At 40.3% G+C, this 21,376-nt stretch overlaps 1 protein-coding gene across 1 annotated transcript; it reads right to left on the reverse strand.

Moving 5' to 3' along the window:
* Positions 1–7,126: 7,126 nt before the first annotated feature.
* Positions 7,127–15,200, reverse strand: unm_hu7912 (un-named hu7912). Its single transcript, XM_030060315.1, has 2 exons — positions 15,073–15,200; positions 7,127–11,754 (listed from the first exon to the last, which is right to left on the reverse strand). The coding sequence occupies exon 2, from the start codon at positions 11,700–11,702 to the stop codon at positions 8,490–8,492; it is 3,213 nt and encodes a 1,070-aa protein (XP_029916175.1). The 5' UTR covers positions 11,703–11,754; positions 15,073–15,200; the 3' UTR covers positions 7,127–8,489.
* Between the last annotated feature and the right edge of the window lie 6,176 nt (positions 15,201–21,376).

Below are 21,376 nucleotides of genomic sequence, written 5' to 3' on the forward strand. Positions count from 1 at the left end.
GCCTCTGAGAGTGAGAGTGCTAATGCCACTTGCTTGTTAAAATATGCTTTTTGAACAACATGGAAACCACAGCCAGCATGGAGAAAAGTCTTATATGATTTCAAAACAATCTTTTCTTAAGGGTAACTTAATTATAATAAAGCCAACCACTTAAGTATAGACAAACAACAGGTAGTCACGGAAACTAAAGTCCTGAATCAGAGCTAGATTAGCCTACAGTGAGCCACTCCTGACCCTCCGGCTAAGCCTGCACCCCAGCCACCATGACCCTTACCATCAAAACAACAGACAGTCAGACATGTGGCATCTAGCCCAGTGTGTGTATGTTTACTGTCTACTCGTTGTCCTGCAACGGTGTCCATTCAGTTCCCTGTCGCTTTTTGCAGTGACAGCTACTGTCAAGCTGGGAGGAGAAAATACAGTCCTCCCACACAGCAAATAAAGAACAGCACTGCATAGTTGTCATGGATGGATGCCATGTAAACGTTTCCACCCCATGTGGCATTGCTTTGTTGCCATAGAGGCCTGATTCAATGTGTAACTGTTAATGGACACGTTAGTGAGGGGGAGAGGTGTGACAGAGGAGTGAGGAGAAGTGAAGTGTCCGGTGCAGTGTACCTTCTTTTAATATGCTGTCCATGTGTCCATGTCCATGCCTTTAACTTATACAAACAAACAAACTATGCACAGTTGGCTCATGTTAAATGTTAAATACACAATGTTCTCCCTTTTGATGGTTTTGGTTTGTATCTCAGTTTTTAGGCCACGAAAACAGTTCACTACACGTGTACTGTGCATGAAAACCGACTTGAGGTTCAGTGTAAATTTGTCACACCCCTGTAGCACCCTTTCACATAAGAAGCTCTCCTCTCTGTCATGCTTTTGTTATGTTTTGCCGTTAACTTTACATGCCTTATCGCTCAAACTGATATAAACATCACCATCACCATCACCAAGTCTCCAGAGGTCCTCTTGTGCCTTACAATCCTTGAGGCCATTAACCATGTGTGTTCTTGGTTGTGTTATGGCCTACATGTTGGATGTGACACAGTCTGTAACCTAATTTACTTCTCATTATGCAGCAACTCAAAGGTGATCAGATAGTTGACACCTCAAACGAATCTCCAAACCCAGAGATCTGATGTAGAGTGAAGGCTAACATGATGCTGTAATGTCTTTGTAGATGCACTTCATTGTGGGGGCAGGGTCAGCCTGCACTTGCTCCCCTTTTGGGAACCATACTGCCTACTTTTTCAGAAGTACCCAGATTCCTTCCCTTGACCTGATAGGTGGTCTCTGACTTTTTGTACAAGAAGACTATACTAGCAAAGGTCAAGTTTATGAAAGAAAACTTGTGTGCTTGCTTGAGTTTTAAGGTTAAACAAATCAATTGTTTGAAAGAGCAGTTGTAGTGTAGCAATAATAGCAGCAGCAGTAGTGGTAGGGTAGTCATACTAACAGGAGCCGTAGTAGTGGTAGTAGTAGTGCTAGTGGTGGTGGTAATAGTAGTAGTAGCAATGGTAGTAGCAGTGTTAGTAGTAATGATGCAAGTGCCAAAAAGCAAGTAATGGAAGCAAGCACACACTAATTATCATTGATTTTGTTTCCAAATCCAGCGCTTCCTGGAGGCGAAGGAGACACTGAGCTCAAGGATGTGTGGGTTTTCAGGCCTCCTGGAACAGATGCTGGACCTGGATGCTGAGCAGAGAATCACACCCTGTGACCGTCTGGAGCATGGTTTATCACAATGAGTCACCTGATGGACTTCTGTGGTGAGTGTGTGTGAGCAAGTGTGTAGTTGTTTAGGCTTTGGCCACTAAAATGACTGATGACAGAGCTTCAGCTTCTGACAACTCCGACAACAGAGCCATAGTCACCGCTGACTCCAGGAAAGCCCAGAACAAGAAAAACAAAGTAAGAGACATGGCCAAGGTCTTTCTCTACAATTGTATCATTTCTGCTTTGTATGTGCTACTATTGAGCAACAGTGGTCATTTTCAAACACATACATTTTGCTTAACTCATGGAGGTCAGATTTGTGAAAAAGATGCTGCAGTTTTGAGGAATGATCAACCAAATTCACGTCTGAAAGTACCCCATTCTGATTTGTTTCCCTCCTCCTGATTTCTTCCTTCCGATCTGTCAAATAACTAACACAAATGGAACTGGAAGCTTATGAATATGATGGGTCATCGACTCCTTGGACAATGAAATTTAGCAAAACATCTGTGATGGGAGGTGTCAAATTGGTTCACACTCGTTTAGATAAGGGGGGCGTGAATGGCTGTCTGGTGGAAGTAATGGAATGGGAGACAACACAGACAGTCCAATATTTTTCCTTTCCTGTTATGGATAACATTCATATGCAATCCTAAATTTCATACACATCTGTGGTGATGTGGCCACAGTGTGAACTGTCTGATCACAATTCATGTGGTTTTTACATCACTCTCTAATAGATACATCTCTGTTGTCATAACTGTCCATTTTACTAGCCAAACCTGTAGGACAATGACTTAAGTGGCCAGTGGACACAGCAAGTTTATGAATTTAATTTGTAATTGGGACAAGAGCTCCATTCAAAAGAAAAGTGAAGTAGCAATACACTTTTTACAAAGAAGATTTTATGGCTGATGAAAAATGAATGCGAATAGTCATACAAAGTCAAGCTATTCTAAAATAATCAGATCTAAACAAAAAATTGGATTGAGCATTATTGCCTGCAATGTGAATGTAGAACCTTTATGTGTACTTGTATCAAAAAATAAATTCATCCATGAATAGTTTAACGTGATAGCTCAGACTCCTAACCCATGTGGTGATATTTGTTTCTCCATGCGAGTGTAATACAGCCACCAAATTCGGTCCATTAAATCCTTCCCTGGAACTCCTGTAATTTACACATCTCTCTTACACATCTCTTTTTAAGACAGAGGATCTTAAAAATAGTGACTTAGAGAAGAGAGCATTTTTCATCCTTTAAAATATCTCTTGCTGCCCCGGGAGAGACAAAGTGGGGGAATTTAGGGAAATCTTGGATTCATCCTGGAGAAAAGAAGATTAAATCAAATGTTGCTACCAGTGTCTGTTATGACAAGGTTCAGCCTCCAGCATCTATTTATAAACTGATGGATGGTGGCAGGAAAATCATGTCTTGAGCAACCAGTTTATACAATACACCATTTTTTTTTTAAGGGTCTGAGGTTCAACTCCATCAGGCTGCGAGGCAGTGTTAATTTTATCAGCACATTTTTTAGACAAAAAATAATTGTTGAGAAGCATTTTTTTCATGACTATAATGAAACTAATTAACTAGTTACTCTGTGAAAACAAACTAAAACAAAATATGTTTTCTGTTTACCCACAACAAAATATAACAACATGAAAATACCAGGGTATAAATTATAGTCACTCACTACCATATTTTGTGTTGTCGTATTTTGTGCTCCATCAGTGAGTCTTTTTATGTTTAACAAACATCAAAAATTATTATTTAACAGAAAAGACATGTGTTGTTTTGCATGCACTGAGGCTCTAACGGCACATTAGTTAAAAAGAGAGCATATCATGTTGACATACTTGAGGTGTAGTTTATCTTTTGTGTTGTTTCATGCGTAGAGTGAATACAGTGTTTAAAATGAGGCTCACTTATTATAAATTATTAGTAAAGAGCAAGCATTACAACTTAATGCAAGCAAGGGGACTGGCTAGAGCAATAAGCAAAAGAAGCTCAGAGAATAGTGATTTTTTTAAAAGAGATAATTATGGATAAATTTAAAATTCAAATATCTGTCAAAATTAACATTGCTGAGAGGGGTCAGGAGCTGTTTTTAACCCCTAATGAATTATTTTAGAATCTGCACTGCTGTACTTTGCAAGATATTAACTATGAAGAAGAGAAAAAAATGAATGCCAAACAACAGTCTGATAATTGGCAGTTTAATATGAACTCTTCCAGTCACTTGAGTTTTCTCTGATGGAATGAACTGAAGGTGAACCAGGAGCTTTCATACAGAGAAAAGACTGATTAATCAGCTAAAGGCCTTTTGGAACTGACAGCTACACAGTCTATCCAGTGATGTGTTGCGAGTCACATACATGTGGTGACAAGGACAGAGTGGGAGCAACACACACACAATGCTTTGTCCACATTAATTTTGATATTGAAAGCAGAGTACAGACTGTAATCAGCAACACAATGGCTAACTAATATTGCAGCGTTGTGTGTATTGTGCAAAATCTCCTATTCATGACAGAGAGGAAGAATACAAAACATCACAGATTCCAAAATACAAGTTTCTACTTCTGGCAAATCATGAAATATTGTGGTAAGAAAAATAAAATGTTGTGAGTACTTGAGCCTGACACCAGAATGTTTTTCATAGTTTTTCAGTGTATGAGCAATCGATAATATATTTTTTTAATTGCATACTGTATTGAGGTAGGTCTAGGCATGGACAAAATGCATCACATTCATGTTAATTATTACATTTTTGCATGGCTATGGATTATATGCAGCTAATTGTTATCAGTGGCTCTGGAGGTATACTTTAAGGCAGTTATGTATATTTTCTAAAATCAGCATTTACTCCAAGGCTCTACAGCATATCAATATGTGACTACATTATCCTGTCCCACCTGCAGAACAGGGGGGAATTGACAAGCTAATAAGTGACTGACTATAATGCCACATGCTTTTATGTGCATGAGAGAAACTAAGCTGGCACTTGTTTCTGTGCACAGAGGCAAGACACCGGTGTAAGGGGCAGGTGCAGTGGTGGTAAGAGCCACCTACCACTTACTCATCACTATCTTAAGGATAATTACAGTTATTCAACCTCTACCTTACACCTCCTACCCTACACCTAGTTGTTGCCATCAGGATGATTAATTGTGTGTTGAAAATTTCATTACTTCACTGTAGTGCTTAACACCTCTAGGTCACCAAGAGCACTGCTGTCTAATACACACACATGCACACACACACACCAGACCAGCAAATAATCTCCAGCAGTGATTAAAATATGTTCTTTCAACACAATGGCACTCATATTACAATGGGACCCTCCTACATGCCAATGTGCGTATTTTAACTAGCAAGAGTTCATTGTTAAGTAGACCATTGATGCTGCATTTATGAGATGATCTATAAAGCTGAACTGCTGACTGTGAAAAGGCCTGTGAAAGGATATGTGGGAATTTTTGGTAGGCTGTGATATCTCCCACCTGGCATCACAAATTGTGTAAGTGTGTCAATACAAGCAATAAATGCAGCAGCAAATCCACCAATGCTGCTATATTTATTTATATTCACATTAATGCAATGAACCACACTCACAAAAAGTGAAAAGTAACTGCTGCGGTGCTTTCATGGTTTATTTTTAATTCATACATACAAATGATTTTGGATGTCGGTATTCGAACAAGTAAAACGATAAGTATGCTTTATCACCAAAACAACAAAATCCTGTTCTGCCTCTTCCAACGTGATTTGAATGTGTGAGAAGACCAGCAGTGAGTAAAATAAACACGGATGAAGTGTATGAGTGATGCTTTGAAGAATCAAATGGACATTTATAATTGAGAAGTCATGATAATTGTTCATTCATAGCTATTTAAAGATAAACGTAACTACAGTGCTGGTGCTGTTGAAAGAAAATGTTTTAATGGATTTTGGCCTGATGGCTTTCTCCTCTCTCTCTCTCTCTCACTCTCTCTTTGTGTGTGTGTGTGTGTGTGTGTGTGTGTATTGACAGCAACGCTTCTGGCAATATGAAATTATGCAAAGCTCTACAGTGAGGTAAGGGATAAAAATTTGAAACACAACCATCATGATGGCAAAAACTACAAAAATCATTCTTCAGTATGAAAGTAAAGCTGCATCATCTAAAAACAGACTCTGATAGGTGCTACATCACCGGGTGACAGAAAACCACCAGTACAGATTACTGATTGGAACAAAACTACACTTTTGTATAAATTCACAGCTGCAGTATTTTTTTTTTAATGTCACAGCAGCAATTCAGCTGTACTTCATAGCTAATGATGTGCTGCTGACATTCATAGTCATTATGATGAGTAGACTACAATATTCCTCTGGTCTCAGTCACACACAAGCAGGAAATTCAGCTCAACTAGCTCCCCTGATACACTACTGTAATAATACATCATAGTACAATAACTCAGGCACAACAAACAGACAGCGTCTCTTTTCATTTTGATATTTTCAAAGGAAACCTTTTCAATAACGAAAGCACGATGTAGATCATAGTGATGAGAATATTGTGTTATTGAACACATTTAATATTTCTGAAAGTGATGAGTCAGTCAACCCAGAGTGTGGTTACACTTCTGTGTCGATGCATTTACTAAGTGAATATAGAGCAGGGGTCTCAACAGTATGTCTGGGATTAAAAATAGGCATATCTTACATTTTAAAATAACCATTTATGATGTTGCTTGCATTTTAAAGATTTTTTTCCCCCATTTTTGTGATACTTCAGTGCTCACAATCAGTGGCAGTAATGACATTTTTCCACTAGGTGGTGGTCTAATTTTACACCAACCAGAAAACCTCTCACAAGTCACAGTGACCAAAATGTTAACCTGAAAAAATATATTAGTGTTGTTAGATTGGTCTCTAAATTGTAAAACAGTATGCAGATCACTATTAATCTACATTACTGCAAGGAGCCAGAGAAAATACCTACTAATTAGTAAGCTGGTAGCCTTTTAGTTTGGGTTGACTATAGACTGTCAGACTGTTGGGGGCAAGTGGAATGATCACTTTATTGGCAGATGTTTGCCTTGCTTTAAGATAAATACAATTTTAGTGTTTATTGCAGGATTAACAATGTTATTAGTATGGACATTCTTGCAGAGTGCACAGTCTCTACCTGAAAGCTGGTTAATTTCTCATGTTGTTTGATGCCTCTTTGCAATAAAAGAAATGCATGTGTGAATTCTTAACTTTGCAGTAGTCCTTTACAGGGACAAGTGGCTGATATCTTCAGTTCTCTCCAAAGGCAATCAATGTGTAAATCCATTGTATTGATCAGTGCTGTTTCACACTAGTGCTCAACTGCCTTTAAAGGATGACTCTGGAAGAGACATACAAACAGCAAGCTCACTCTTTAAATTCCATTTATTATATTTGGGTTATAAACATCACAAAATAGAAAGTTGAGCAAGGTCTTGCACAAAGATATATAATGAAGTAAAAGAGCAACCTTAGATTAGTCAACAATGATGAAGGAAAGAAGCATGATTTCAATCTTGTTTAAGTGCTGTACTGCAGTTATATTAGGGACATTCGTATTCTCTGATTCACATTTTAGTGCAAAGTTGTTGCAGCTCATGGCTCCAAGGAATTATTTAATATCATTAATAAAATAGCTGTTTACAATATAAGTGATAAGGTTGCTCTTTTCATGTTTTTATTGCATATTGTTTTCGAACATAGTTTATTAGTTACAATAAGGTTTCAAGGTCATATTGTTCAAATGATCTAATATTCAATATATATAATATACATCTTACATTTCCAAGCATCAAATTGTATTATATTATTAACATAATTTCATTATAAGCAATATCAATATTAAAATACCTGAATATAAATAACATGCTGTACGCAAAATAATTGCTCATTTAGAATGATAGGTAAAAGAATCTAAGTCAAGAGTGGTCAAGCCTTAAGAAATAGCTAAATTTATACATTGCTTTGTGTCAAATGCATTTTTTTCTTTTTTACTGAAGGCCACTTTCAAACAAAGCAAGTTACACAAGAATGACATCAAATCTGATAACATGATGAAACAAGTTGCAACTGAAACGCTCAAGGGGGAAAGTAAAAGGTGGCTTGATTGTATTCCTTTTTGTCTACCAAACAATAACTAATATAGCATTAAGATAAATAATCACCCACACAACTATACTTTAGAAATAATACTAAAGTACTACTAAACAGTAGTAATATTACAACTGTAACAAGGTACAATATAAGTTCTTGATATAATATTTGGTGGCAAAAACAACAGAAAGTAACCGTTACAATATAAGATGTGGCGGTGCCTCCTATCTGTGGAGACGATGAGATGTGTTTCTCATAAATAGAGTGTGCTTTATATGTTTTCTGCAGAAACTGCACAGATCATACATTTTCATATCTTAAACACCTGGATAAATGGGTTTGTGCCTAATCTACATGCAGGCTAATAACTCTTCTGAGTGCAACAGGATCAAAACAAGCCAAAAACAACAAAGGGTAAGGTTCAAGTCTGTGCGTGCATGTGTGTGTGTGTGTGTGTGTGTGTGTGTGTGTGACAGAGGGTGAGAGAGACAGAGGGAGAAATAGATTGAACTCATTAAAGTTATCCAAATTTTTAAACTTCCCATACTCCCAGTTTATCAATTTGCCAAATCACTGTATTTACAGTATGTACATGTAGTGTAGCTGACATCATTATCATTGCTGATATAGTGCTAGACTATATAATATCATCCAAGAGGTGAGGGGTTCCCACCCAGTCCAGTGTTCTCGGCTCAGATGCAGCCATTATCATACACATAAACTGTTTCCCTGTTCTCTTATCTATTGGGTAAATAGTAGTAGGGGTGAACCTCTTGTTGCTCTCCACAAACTCACATAACTGATTATAGATTTTGGGGTACTCATGACGAAGGAAGACTCCCCTGGTCCTGAGCTCACGCTGGATATTGACAAAGCACACCTCTCTAGCTTTTCTACCCTCCTCCCCCTCCTTGTCAATGTCCGGTGTGCCTGGAGGTGGAGTGAGGATGAGAGTTTCCATTTCATTATCCTTCCTGAATACCTTTTTGTCGGGGCTGGAAGAGGCCAAGGACACCTTTGCATATTTTCTAACTGTTGGTGCTTGAACTCTTGGTGAGGGTCTGTTAGGCACTAGTTCACCAACAGCTATGGATACATTCAGGAGGAAACATTCATTGGGGTCATATTCATTACCTGCCTGCTGCAGTTCCTTGCAGTAGTCACCTAGGTTATCCTTGAAGCCATCCAGCTCTCTGAGAGACAAGTATGTGGGAGACATGAGGAGGCTCTCAAGCCCAACCTGCAGGAAGTTGTCAGCTGTGCCAGGATTAGCAAAACCCAGGAAAAGAACACCTCTCCCTCTGGAGAGGTAGCCAGCTTTAGCAATACGAGAGAAGGCTTTATGGATCTCTGAATTCTCTCTGCAGAACTTAAGCGTGTGTCGGCACACGCTGCTAACGCGGCCGTACAGGCAGTTCTCTTTATGGTTTTCCCAGTCATCCCTGCGACAGTTTCGGGAGCAGTAAAAGGTGTAGCAGCTGTGGCATGATTTGAAGTACAGGCAAGCATTGAACAGTGTCTCTATGCGGTTGCACTTCTTGTTAGCACAAACCATAGTGTCATCTTCATCTGTGCTGTGGTCTGGAGAGCATTCTTCAGCACTCCTCTGTAAACCATCACAGCCACTATCAGGGTCTTTAACCGTGTCAGGGCTGGATTTGGTAGATGGGAGTTGTGTGTTCAGACATCCTGAATTTTCCAGTCCAGGGGATTCTATTTCCTTTTTATCATCTTCACTAATCAATTGTTTTAATTGATCCAAAAGGCCTTCACTTGATTTCCTGCTAGTTGGAGGTTTGTAATCAACAACAAGGTCAGCCAATAACTCATCTAGTTGTTCAAGGCTCTGTTGCAGGGAGAAGTTATTGTGTTTCCTGTCTTTGGTCATTTCTACTGTGTCAGATGGCTGCTTTTGATGCATTTCTCTGGGGGATGGTGGCTTGTCACTGTCTAAAGTGTCCCAGCTGACTGAGTGCATTTCACGCTGTTTGTTGTTACTTGCACGTATGTCGTTGTCTGTTATGGTAATCTCAGGAGTTACAAACCACAGCCCACTCTTAGTCGTCCTCCAAGGATTACTCGGACTCCTTTCTAAGGAGCTCTCAGAGACGGACAGGGCAGCATAGCGCCTTGGTGAACTAGAGAGGTTGAGTATGACAGGCTGAGCTGCAACATCAGAGGATGTTGTATGCCTTCCCTGGTAAAACAGGTTCTCATAGCTGCGCCCACGAGGCACTGATTGCTCTCTGTCATGTCGTGGATATAAAATATTGTCCCAAGATTTGGAGTGGTTTTTGACCTCTGATCCTAGCCTACTTGTCTCCACATTGCTGTTAGCAAACCAGGCAGACATACTGGGGTCTTGTCTTGTCCTTGGAGGTGTGTGCACAGAAGACTGGTTAGAGTAACCAGATATACTTGAGCGGTACCAGTCATCTGTAAAAGCCTGGGACATATGAGGGCGCCGACGGCCCTCTGTGTAATACGTCCTTGATGGAATGTATTGCTCTGCAGGGGAGCTGAACGACTTGGAGTAAAACACCCTGGAGCTATTCATATAATATGGATTGGCCCGGTGGTCCTCTCCATAGTAGGGTCTTGATAATGGAGTTTGAGAAAAGTATGACCCTGCCTCGCTTGTGGAGTAAGGTCTGCTGTAGACAGTCTGCATTGGCTCTCGGTTTGATACATGGTCTGTGAAATAAGACCTGACAGGGAGGGTGTGCACCCAGCGAGTCCTTGGATCATACTGACTAGTCAGAGTGCTACCATGGCTGGTTAGACTGGACTGGTCATCCTGAAAGTATGTTCTTGAGTAGGGATGAACTGGATATCTAACAGGGTCCTCAGTATAGAAAAACTTAGTGGGTATGTTAGGGTTTGAGTACGCCCTTTGCTCTCTAGTCAGATATGGTACTGTTGGGGACGCCATTCTGTGCATGTCTAGATGCTGGTAGGAGATGGGAGACATGCTGGTAGTATAATGGTATCCTTGTCTAAAATCTCCACTGTAGCATTCGCTTGGAGTGGGCGTTGGCGAGGAGACAATCTGCCGTGGTACATACAACCCTCTACTGCTACTGGACTGGGAGTATCTCTGCCAAGGATTCTCAGTCCGTACATTGGAGACCGGCCTGGTTGTATGCTGTAGTACAGCAGCATCTGGTTTAATATCCACACGACATCTAACATGAGGGGTTATGGCTGGTTTATCTTGTTTGTCCTCCTCAAAACAGTCTGAGACATAGAGGGGAGAGTGAGGCTGCAGCTTGATAGGATGAACCTCATTCAAATAAGCCCTATTGGAGGAATAGGAGTCTCGGTGTGTTTCAGAAGTCCTCAGAGTGTCTGACGTAGCCTGAGGTGTGTCCTTCGCCTTCCTGGCTCCTGGAGGGGAAACTGAGATTGGCACAGGAGTGAGGGAGGACTTGACTCTGGGAGCACTCTTAGATCTTGTTCTCTTTTTAGAATCAGACCATGTCAGATGGCTGGTTTTGTCTTGGCTGGTGTGCTGTTGGAACTGTCTAGTGTTAAAAAGATCAGGAGATGAAAAACGAAGATGCCCCGGTTGATCCAACTCATTCCACATTGCATCTTTGCTTAATGTCTGATACTCAGTCCTCTTGTAAGGGTACTCCATTGAGGAAGAGAAGGACTGTGGGTCGTCCAGTGACTCAATGAAGTCAAAGCTACGGCAGTGCCTTTTGTTGATGATTTCTGGTTTGTCAATCATTTGCAAGTCACATTGCTGGGTTGAGTTAAGAGAAATGGAGTGCCCAGTGATGGGATTTAGAGTATTGTCCTGATATAAAGTGGATACCAATATATCAGGGGGATGTGTTCGTGTCATCTTAAAGAAACTCGAACAGTCCCCATTCAGTGTGATTCAAGATCAACACAACCTGTGAAAACAAAGAAGTAGATGAATAGAAACACACACATTAAATGTACAACTTTGGATTCTGAAAAAAAAATAGCAACTTGTTTCTTCTTTAGGGCAATGTAAAATGACATGTGACAAAGGTCATGGGTCAGCTTTAAAGGATATCATAGTTACATGGTTTGTGCCTTAGACTGTTGAGTCACCTAGACCCCACACGCATTTTTAAGGATTTTTGCCTTCAACTTTTTACCTTGTCAACAATACTTGGGTCTGACCAGTGCAGGATTTTTTGGTTGGATGCCTACAAAGATAAGCGGGTGTAAATTTAACAGATTTAGTTACTGATTTAGCCTACTAACCCGTTTAACAGATGAGTTTATGGCAACAGTCACAATCCATAACAGTCATATTATGAGACTGAGCGTTAAAGATCTTGAGTTTAGTTTGCAATTTTGTGGAGATGTTTTTTATGTACTCTAAATACAAGCACTAACAAGATGTGACCTTGAATTATACAGGTGATATTTTGGCCCAAATTTTGCTAACAGTCAATAGTTTTTTAGGCCCCCCTTTAAATTGCTTTGAAGCAATTACATAAATGGTTACATAAAATGCCACTTTTTTTTGTGATTTATGATGGCAATTTAACCTTAAGTGTAATTCCTGAAAAACAAGATTGCACTAAAGTGGCATGTTACTGGTTACCATTTGATCAAATATTTGGTAACTGTAAGGGATTGTCTGTGTATGCCTCTTTGATATAACAGTTTAAACAAACAGATATAACAAATATGATGTGTTTATTTATTTTCCAGTAAATTACTGTACCCTTGTTCATTCAATTTTTAAGAGTATGAATTAAAGCTGATGAGGTTTTATACATAATATACAGAAACATAAGCCATTGCAAACCAAACAAAACATGTCTGTGGTCTGTTGTTTGGACTATTCACTGTTGTTTGGACTATTCACATCTTGTCACAAAATCAGAATGAGATAATCAACTACTGACAACCACTGCTTAAAGGATGTCAGCACTATATTTATAGTGGCTCTCATAGATTATTTTGCAAAAAAAAGAGCAGTTTTGACACAGATTTGCAGGATTTGAACGTATCTTTGACAGACACAGAGACAAACACACACACTCACAGGCTTTCTTGTTGGCACTCACCCATGAGCTAACCCTGAGTTACCATCTGTTCATCCTGATGAGAGAGGACTGACCAACCATCTCCCTGTCATGTCTCCACAACACACCTAAATATCACGTCTGTTCACACACGCAACCATAACCTCGACAGACGCCAAACATAACCTACCATGCTACTAACGGGTTTATGTAGTTGATTTTTTTTTTTTTTTGTTATTGTTTCAAAGGCTGTGTGTGCTGTGTACATTTTGCTGTTGTTGATTTATGATGTTACTCAGTATACAGGGATTAATGTTCTTATTTTAATGGATTGCTGCTAGATTCTCATCAGTGGGTATTAATGGATGGTGACATTTTCTTTGCAAATAGATATACTGTCTTTGGTAAGATGGACCACATCAGTTTAAGATATCAGTTTCTACACACACCTCAAGGCTGATGGGGAAAAAAATCCAGGATTGAATTTAAGATTTTGAGCATTATCATTCTCCAAATGTCGTCTGGTCTTAAAAATATAGTTTACTTACTTTTTTTCCCCATCACCACAGGGACTCTGCAGTTTTCAGAGACTGGGGTCACTAATTGATGGCTGAATGTCACTTTAGCAGGAAAATGATCTGGGACTTGTGTCAGCTATCCCAGAATAGCAGGGAAAATTTCATTATTAATATCCTTAAAAAGTGAAAAATAGGTAAGAGATAGGATGGGTTCTGAAGTCTAAACTATATTTCACCAAACTTAAAAAAGTTGCTGAAATCCATTTTGTATGTCTATTTTTATATCCCCTTTTCCCCCAAATAAATGTAGAATATCCCTACCAACTTTGTATGCTTTTTTTCCTCTATAAAAAGTAGGCCTGATAGGGTGCTGGGTGTGAAGTATGAGTAGTTCATTACCAGAGCCCATACCAGCCCAGTTTCAACACAGCTATGGATACTGACAATAGCTATCACCTCCCAATAAACCTGTAAATCCCCCATGAAATACAACCTGAAATGATGGTTTAACCCAAAGGAATCCGTGTGAGAAAGAGCTATGGTATGCTTTCAATGATTTTAGGGGATACCCGACAAATAGGCTTCCACGGCAAAGCAAGTCCCTATGGGAATATTACCAGGAGTGATAAAACAAAACACCATGAGGGAGTCTATGATAAAATCACAATGAACTCACTGCTGACGGAGTAGCTACTATAAAGACACTGTAAGTGCCTGTAGGGATGGGCTACTGATTTTTTTTTTTTTTTTTTTTTTTTTTTTTCCTAAGGGATTGTTTCATTGATCTAAGGCCTACTACTGTGACACTGAGGGGAGGGAATCACTGAAATCATCTGGGATAAGCGGACAGGCTATGCTTCTTGGTTTCCTCATCCTCAACTGGGGGACTATAGTCTGTAGCCCAAGTAAAAGCCCACATGCCACATACCTCTGTCTCCATGGCTACAGCACACAGCAATGAAACCATGAAACCCTCCGAGTAGCAGACTACGGACAAAATCTCACTGAAAAATAGTCTCCCAGTAACTACAATACTGCCTCATATGCCTATAGGGACTTGTAGCGCGTCTCTGATACCCAGACCTACTTTATGGTATTTGTGTCTCCTTTGGTCTCACTATAATATTCCTGTGGGGACTTGTAGTTTTGCTGTCACTTAATATTGTCTGTTTTCATACGTCTGTTCTGTGTGGCCTATCTGTTACACCTGCTCTGTAGTCAATATTATATCCTAGACGGCAATCTTTCTACATAGCCTGCGATATTTTCTTGGAGCGAAAAAAATAAACATTTACAGCCGAGGGAAATACAATTGAGCCTACCCAAGACGGCAAACTAGAGATGAAAATATCAAGTAACGCCGCCGATTTCGCCTGAAACGTCGCTGCGAGGCAAATCAAGGCCAGCTCAGCCTTGAAACGCGACCAAATACTTGTTAACGCACTTGAGCACCTCTTTTATTTTGGTGCTGCGGCACGAACGGCCCTGCATCCTTTGTGGCTGACCTAATGCCTTTGAGCCCGGGGATGACATCACTTGGAAAGAAAAGCAAGCAAGCAAGCAGCAGCGGGTTCAAATCCGGACAGGGCTCGCCATAACGCAGAAAATGAGGATTAGTCAGAAATAACTTTTTTTTTTTTTTTTTTAATGATGCGACTGCTCGTTTGCAGAGAGAGAAGGGGCTTACCGTCTCACCAGCGACTTGCTCGATTGCACTGAACATGGTCCACCGATGCAGCCTGCTCTCTGCGAGGTGCAGCTCTAGCCTACCGGCACCTGCTGTGAGCCTACCGGAGCCGTCCTGCCGTCTCTCATCCTGCCTTACATGTTGTCCACATCACCCGGCGATGCTTTCGTCGCTTGTGGCTCTGCGTGAGCGTGTGTGCTTGTGTGTGTGTTTGTGTGTGCGTGTGATGGGGAGGAAAGAGGAGGTGTGTCTGAGCCTGCGCTTGTGTGTGTGTGCGTCTCCGGAGGCGTGGTTGTGCGTGTTTTTATCAGAAGGGTGTGGGGGGATGAGGGGTGGGGAGCGGGGTTGGTGTTCAGTGCGGGAGCAGCAATGCAGTGCTCATCTCTAAATTATTCCCAGCTTAATTCAGTCAAGCCTCACAAGCAAAACTGAGCATATCAACTTTTTGGGGAACTGTCTATAGTTTAGTGACCCTGTGGTGTAAGATGCCCTTGTGGGGGCGAAATGCACATTTTAGAAAGTTTGTAGCCAGTCTGAAAAAAATAAATAAAAACTGTCTGGCTTGGGATTTGTGTTAAAGCCTTCATTCTCCCACAGTCTTGACTGGTCATTTCTGGAAGCTATACTTCCTCCCACACTGTTGGACGTCAGCAGCAGGCTTGGTGATGTAAAAAATCAATGTGGTGCCAGTGCACTGTAATTTGGAACTTTACTCTAACATAACTACAAGAAATTACCTTAAATCAGCTGGGATTTAACAAGAATATCAATCAGTGTATGACATGGATTTACCAAGAATACCAAGCAATGTATAACATATATAACAAATATGTTATTCTGGAGGACAGAGTAAAAAGAGTAATTTCCATCAGACAGGTAAAAAAAAAAAAAAAAAAGCATGTGTGGCTTGGAGCTGCTTCTCTGATAACACACTTGAGACAAACTTTGTGAATTCATAAAACCTCCTGTAAGAACTTTTAAATTCTAAAGCTTATTGAAGTGCTCTAAAACATAGCTGGTCCCAGGAAAATCACTCATGGTACGTGCATTTGCCCTTCTCCACTTTTCACAGTTTCCTCTGAGTTGTTCTCTACTACAACATCACAGATTACACAGTGTGACACAGTCTCTCTTCTTGTTTGCAATGTTGTAATGCTAAAAATGAGTAACATTATGCTTATTGAAGCCTGCGCAATAAGCGCACACACATCTGGCTGTAAATCTCACCTCGGCAAAGCTTCTGCATTGTGTGAATTGATGGTGGGGACAGCAGGATGTGAGCCCCAGCCCAGAGCATGTGACTGCCGCAGGAAAACTGCTTAGTGAAGCAGTCTCGCAGGAGAGAGTAATCTCTCCAGACGTACAGTGCTGATAAGCTGGAGATTGCAATGATACTTAACTATGACAGAGTTCATTTTGCTGCAAGAAACATAGTGCTCCCCAACTTGCACCACACCAGATGATGTTCAGGGTATTTCATATTGCTTTATTTTTCTGCCTGCACAAAATATTTTTCGATCCTATTGCAAAGCACCACTGCTAACTGAGACTCCATCTGTGATATACCACGTGCATGAGAAATGATTCAGAATGACAGTACAGTGGATCTCACGTTGTCAGGCATCCAGCCTCCCTGAGAGTGGGATCTTCTGAGCATGTGTGACTCACCCTCTCCAGCACTGTGCATTGGCATCAGTTAGTGTCAGCTGTTGGTTAGCAGGCATTAGTGTCTGTCAGCTGGCTGCAAGCAGGTGTCTTAGGCACCTCGTACGCTCTGTAGAGAGGAAATCAATGACTCTCTGTTGATTAGAGGCCCCTCTGACAGAGATCAATCAGGCTTATAAGAGCACACAGTGACAAAATTAAAGTGAAACACAGCGTCACTCTGCCTTGACAAGCAGGCTTTCATCGCACTCTGACATGTCAACTATAATGAAACAATAAGGATGAATCTAGACACTCTGTTTAGTTTCTGCGCTGTCCCCTAACAGATTCTCAGTTCACCCTCAGTTCACCGGCTATCTCGCATTGCTATTTCACATGACACATTAAGTGGCTTTCAACAAACATACTGCATTTCTGATATGGTGTTTTCTATGTTTCCTGTTGAGGAATTTATATAAGCAATGCAGGGGTACACTCCCAGTCAGGCCAAATTGCTTACTGAGCCCAGACCAAAATAGCCTGTGGGGCAGGCTAATATAAAGCTACTCTCACCTTCGGTTATATTAAATTGCAGCGATAAGTTAGCAGGAACACGGAAATCACATTAGAGAGAGATGTCAGAGTGAGCACATTTCAGTTTGGCCATGTCATAAGAAATCCCTAGGGAATCTAGAGATGTCTGCTGTCCCTGCAGTGATGAATTTTTCACACACCCAGATTTAGACCTCTTAGATAGACATGTGGGTGGTTCCTTAGGATCTTGCGGGATCTATTGAAGTCTTGTATAAAATATGTAGATGCATAGATTCCAGGGGGGCTCAGGCTTCAAGGCAGGGATTGAAGCACGGGTGGCAAATCTGAAGACTCCCAGGAACATGCACCCAGTCTTTCCTTAATTCCAACTGAAGCCAGATTAAACCACAACAAATTAAACTAAACCAATCAATCTTCTCTATCCAACTATCTTGCCCGAGACAGAATTTACAGTCATAGCAATCCCTGTAGGGCACCAGCCAGGGGGATCAAGAGGACTATTTGAATGCAGTTTCAGATCAACAAGGAATTGAAGAATCCACCTTGGCGGAGTCTGTAGCCCTGAAGGATCAGACTAGATTATATACATGGGGTTGCTAGGCATTTTCAGTGAAGAAGACTGACTAGAGAGACTCCCTCCCATGTTCTCTTCCATACATAGTTGCGCCTCAGTTTAACTTATTAATCATCACCTTCCTCCTGGGCTACTGAAACTGCATGTTCTAAAAGTGGTAACTATTTGCAAAAAGAAGTTGAAATGATTGCATGATCACTCCTTTGCTGAATCTTGATCAAATCGAGTGCTCAGCATCTGGAGAATCAAAGGTACTATATTTTAATCATTGCATGCAATTTGCCTATTCTTAACTAGGGAATTATGTTTACTTTTGGCTGCATGGAAAAGAGCATTCCAATCCACTCCGAGTAACACTCATAAACAAATTCATGTACAAGCTAAGCCATTTGGGAGCGGTATCCATGGTAACCCACACTGAGTAGGAGCAAAAGAGACTGAATTGATTTCAAAGGGAATGAAGTAAAGTGCTGATGGGAGCCTTCCATGGAGACCATAAAAAATCTACGTCATGAGGATGAGAAGACAGGAGCTGGAAATTGCTTGTAAACCCATAACAATCTGTACTGTGTGAGAGATTCAGGAGCACAGCTTCCTGCCGCATTTCATTTCCCCTTGCTCTACACTTTAACCATGTACATTGTGAGTGGAAAAATCCCCTGTAATTGGTGCTACTTTTATCTTATGTCCCAGATTATTTGCAGCAAAGATTGACAAATGTAAGTTAACATAAGGTTTGCCATAAGGAGACCCCCCTCTGGCAGCCTTGCAATGAGAGAGAAAACAGGATGGTACCTACAAAAAGACCTATACTCATGTGGGCAGATTCTCGAATCTTCCTCCCAGCACATGTAGGTCAAAGCAAGAATAGTGTAGGTATTATTCACAGCTGCCCTGAGCAAACACAAACTCCTCTGTCTTAGTCTCTTGAGTCACAGTAAGACATCCCATGGTGAGGCTTAATTAAATCTTTATTACACACTAGCCTCTCATCCTTCATCATCTACCATTTTGGCTAAAGAATCTATCAGTAGACTTAAGGTCATGTGTGCAAACACGTTTATCTGAGAGGAAACACATTCGAAATTAAGAGACCATTTTCTTGGTTCAATTTTGTACATAGTGCTCCTAATTGTGTGAATTATTTGTGGGTTTATGTTGTCTGTCATCATATTGTTATGTAACAACCTGGAAATAGAAAGTTGTTATTACATTTAGAACAAAATATTCACACTCAAAAATTCAGCAGTTTCAAGCACTTATTGAGTGTGGATTGGAATTGTAGGTTTTGAAAGCATTGCTGTTGTTAAGGTCCTGCTATTCAAGACTGGGAAAACAACAAATTCTTTGTTCATTTAGGAAGCATCAATGTGATCCTTCTAAATATGGGTGTCATCCACCCTCCATTCACCACAACACAAGGGAATTCAGCAACGTGGTGCTGCACGACTATAGGTCACATATAATAGTTAATAACAATGACTACACAGTTAACACATTTATTTTATTCCTGTATTAAATATCTGAATTGTTCTCTGAATGCTTACAGTTATACATGATGTCTGTTTAAGTTGTTGAAGTTAGTGAAACAAAAGTGAATTAACCCCTTTGTCTTTCATTTTCCTCTTCAAATCCTGCACATCACTGGCACATCGAACCGTCAAATTACATTCATAATCTGCTTTGACATGTGGATCGTTTTGAGATTTAATGGCGTCTTAATGTTTTTAATTGCACATTCTGTTTGGGAGTAGCAGCCATCCAGATGCACCTGTGTTCGCAGCTTCTCAGGGCTGTTAAAATGGGTCAGCTCTAGAAATATCGTGGCTCAGTGAACAAGCAGGGAGGGCCCCTCCCGTTTTATCTTTTTCCTGTCTGTGACAGAACAAGACTACAATCCCTCCAAGCTTTTATTCCTAACCTGTAATATAATGAAAGTTTAATCCAATGACTACAGACCAGTCTGGTCTTTTGCTTTTGCATAGCTTAAAAAAAATTATTGTTAAGACTGAAGTTTAATTTATCACAGTGCGTATCAGGCAGTGATACAAACTGACCTACCTATGGAGATGCTCATGTCACACCATCGCTATTGTAGTCTCATGAGGTGTAGTGTAACATGTAAATGATGCTGACTTACAAAATTCATATGCAAAGGAAGCAGAGGGTAATTCGCTGAAAGAAAAGGTTCAACATGAAATGACTTCTTCCCTGTTGAGATGAAGGTCAGAACTGGTTGCCAAATTAAGATTTGCTGTTGGGATGAATAGCATAGCCCACTGAGCATCTAGATAAGAAATGCAAGCAGCCAGATAGAGCTTTAAAAACCACGCTGACCTTTCATGAGCTTGGAGCTATATAACATCCTGCCTGCGAATTGGATTTTGCAGTCCAGACACTTTTTGCTGCAATGAAAAAACTTTCAAGGGAAAAAGACATTGATCCATCTGGTAATTAAAATTGAATTCTCTCCCACACTGACTACAGTATACCAACCAAAATGTTTGGATGGACCGAGCAGTTTGAAAGGGAGAGAGGGGTAATATCTCCAGTTAAATGTCTGGTTGAGTGGTAGATGCAGTCATTGATTTGCACAAAATAAGCCACTGTCATTTTTTTTTTTGACTTGAGAACGCATATACTATTGTGCTCTGTGCAGCTGCTGCATTCAGACTTGGGACCCTAATGAAATGAAGAAGACCACTGTATTTTGAAGCATAATACATTTTTGTTGTGTCCTTAAAAACCATGAATCAGCCCATTGTACTAAAAACAAAAGATGGCCTATAGCAAGATACTTTTTATTCAGGATACCATTTGTTAATGTATGCCATCTTAGTTTTGATTAATAGGATTATGCAAACATTGGTATTGCATTTACTGGTACCAAACCCAACTTTCTATGCCCCTGTCTGTTTATAACGCACATCGAGAAGATTAACTATCATCCTTGTTTCTTTATACAGGCTTTACTAACATGTCTCAATAACTTTCTGAACCACTTAATAGTTCTACCCAGGCATTCTGAGGCATGTAATGGTGTGCTCACTGTAGCAATGTAAAATAAATTACATAATCCTGGTTAATCTCATACAGCACTGCAGGCTGTGGTGGTCAGACTGCAGGCCCACACCACCTTGTGGTCACATTAGTATCCCTGCCATTACAGCTACTGTGCAGCACACTTGACAGTTGAGCAAAGTAGGATATTCACACCAAATTCATAAAATATGCAGCATGTTGTCAACATACCTTTCAGTTAAGCCATTAAATGTTTTGTTGCTCAACATAGCTGTGAAAGAATAAACTAAAAACAGAAAATTATCAGGGAGCAAGGATGGACTCTCATTTAAAAAAGCTGGAATCCCTCATACAGAACAATAATTAGCAGGATCACCAGACAACAAAACACTGTCAGTGTCAGTGATACCTCATGACTTGATTAGCCATGGATTTCAGTTTTGAAGTACAACTAAAACTTGAAAATGAACGCCTACTACTAGAAAAAATACGATGAATCATGTTTGATAC

The sequence above is a fragment of the Myripristis murdjan genome, chromosome 9, assembly GCF_902150065.1.
Source record: "Myripristis murdjan chromosome 9, fMyrMur1.1, whole genome shotgun sequence".
Classification (NCBI taxonomy): Eukaryota; Metazoa; Chordata; class Actinopteri; order Holocentriformes; family Holocentridae; genus Myripristis; species Myripristis murdjan.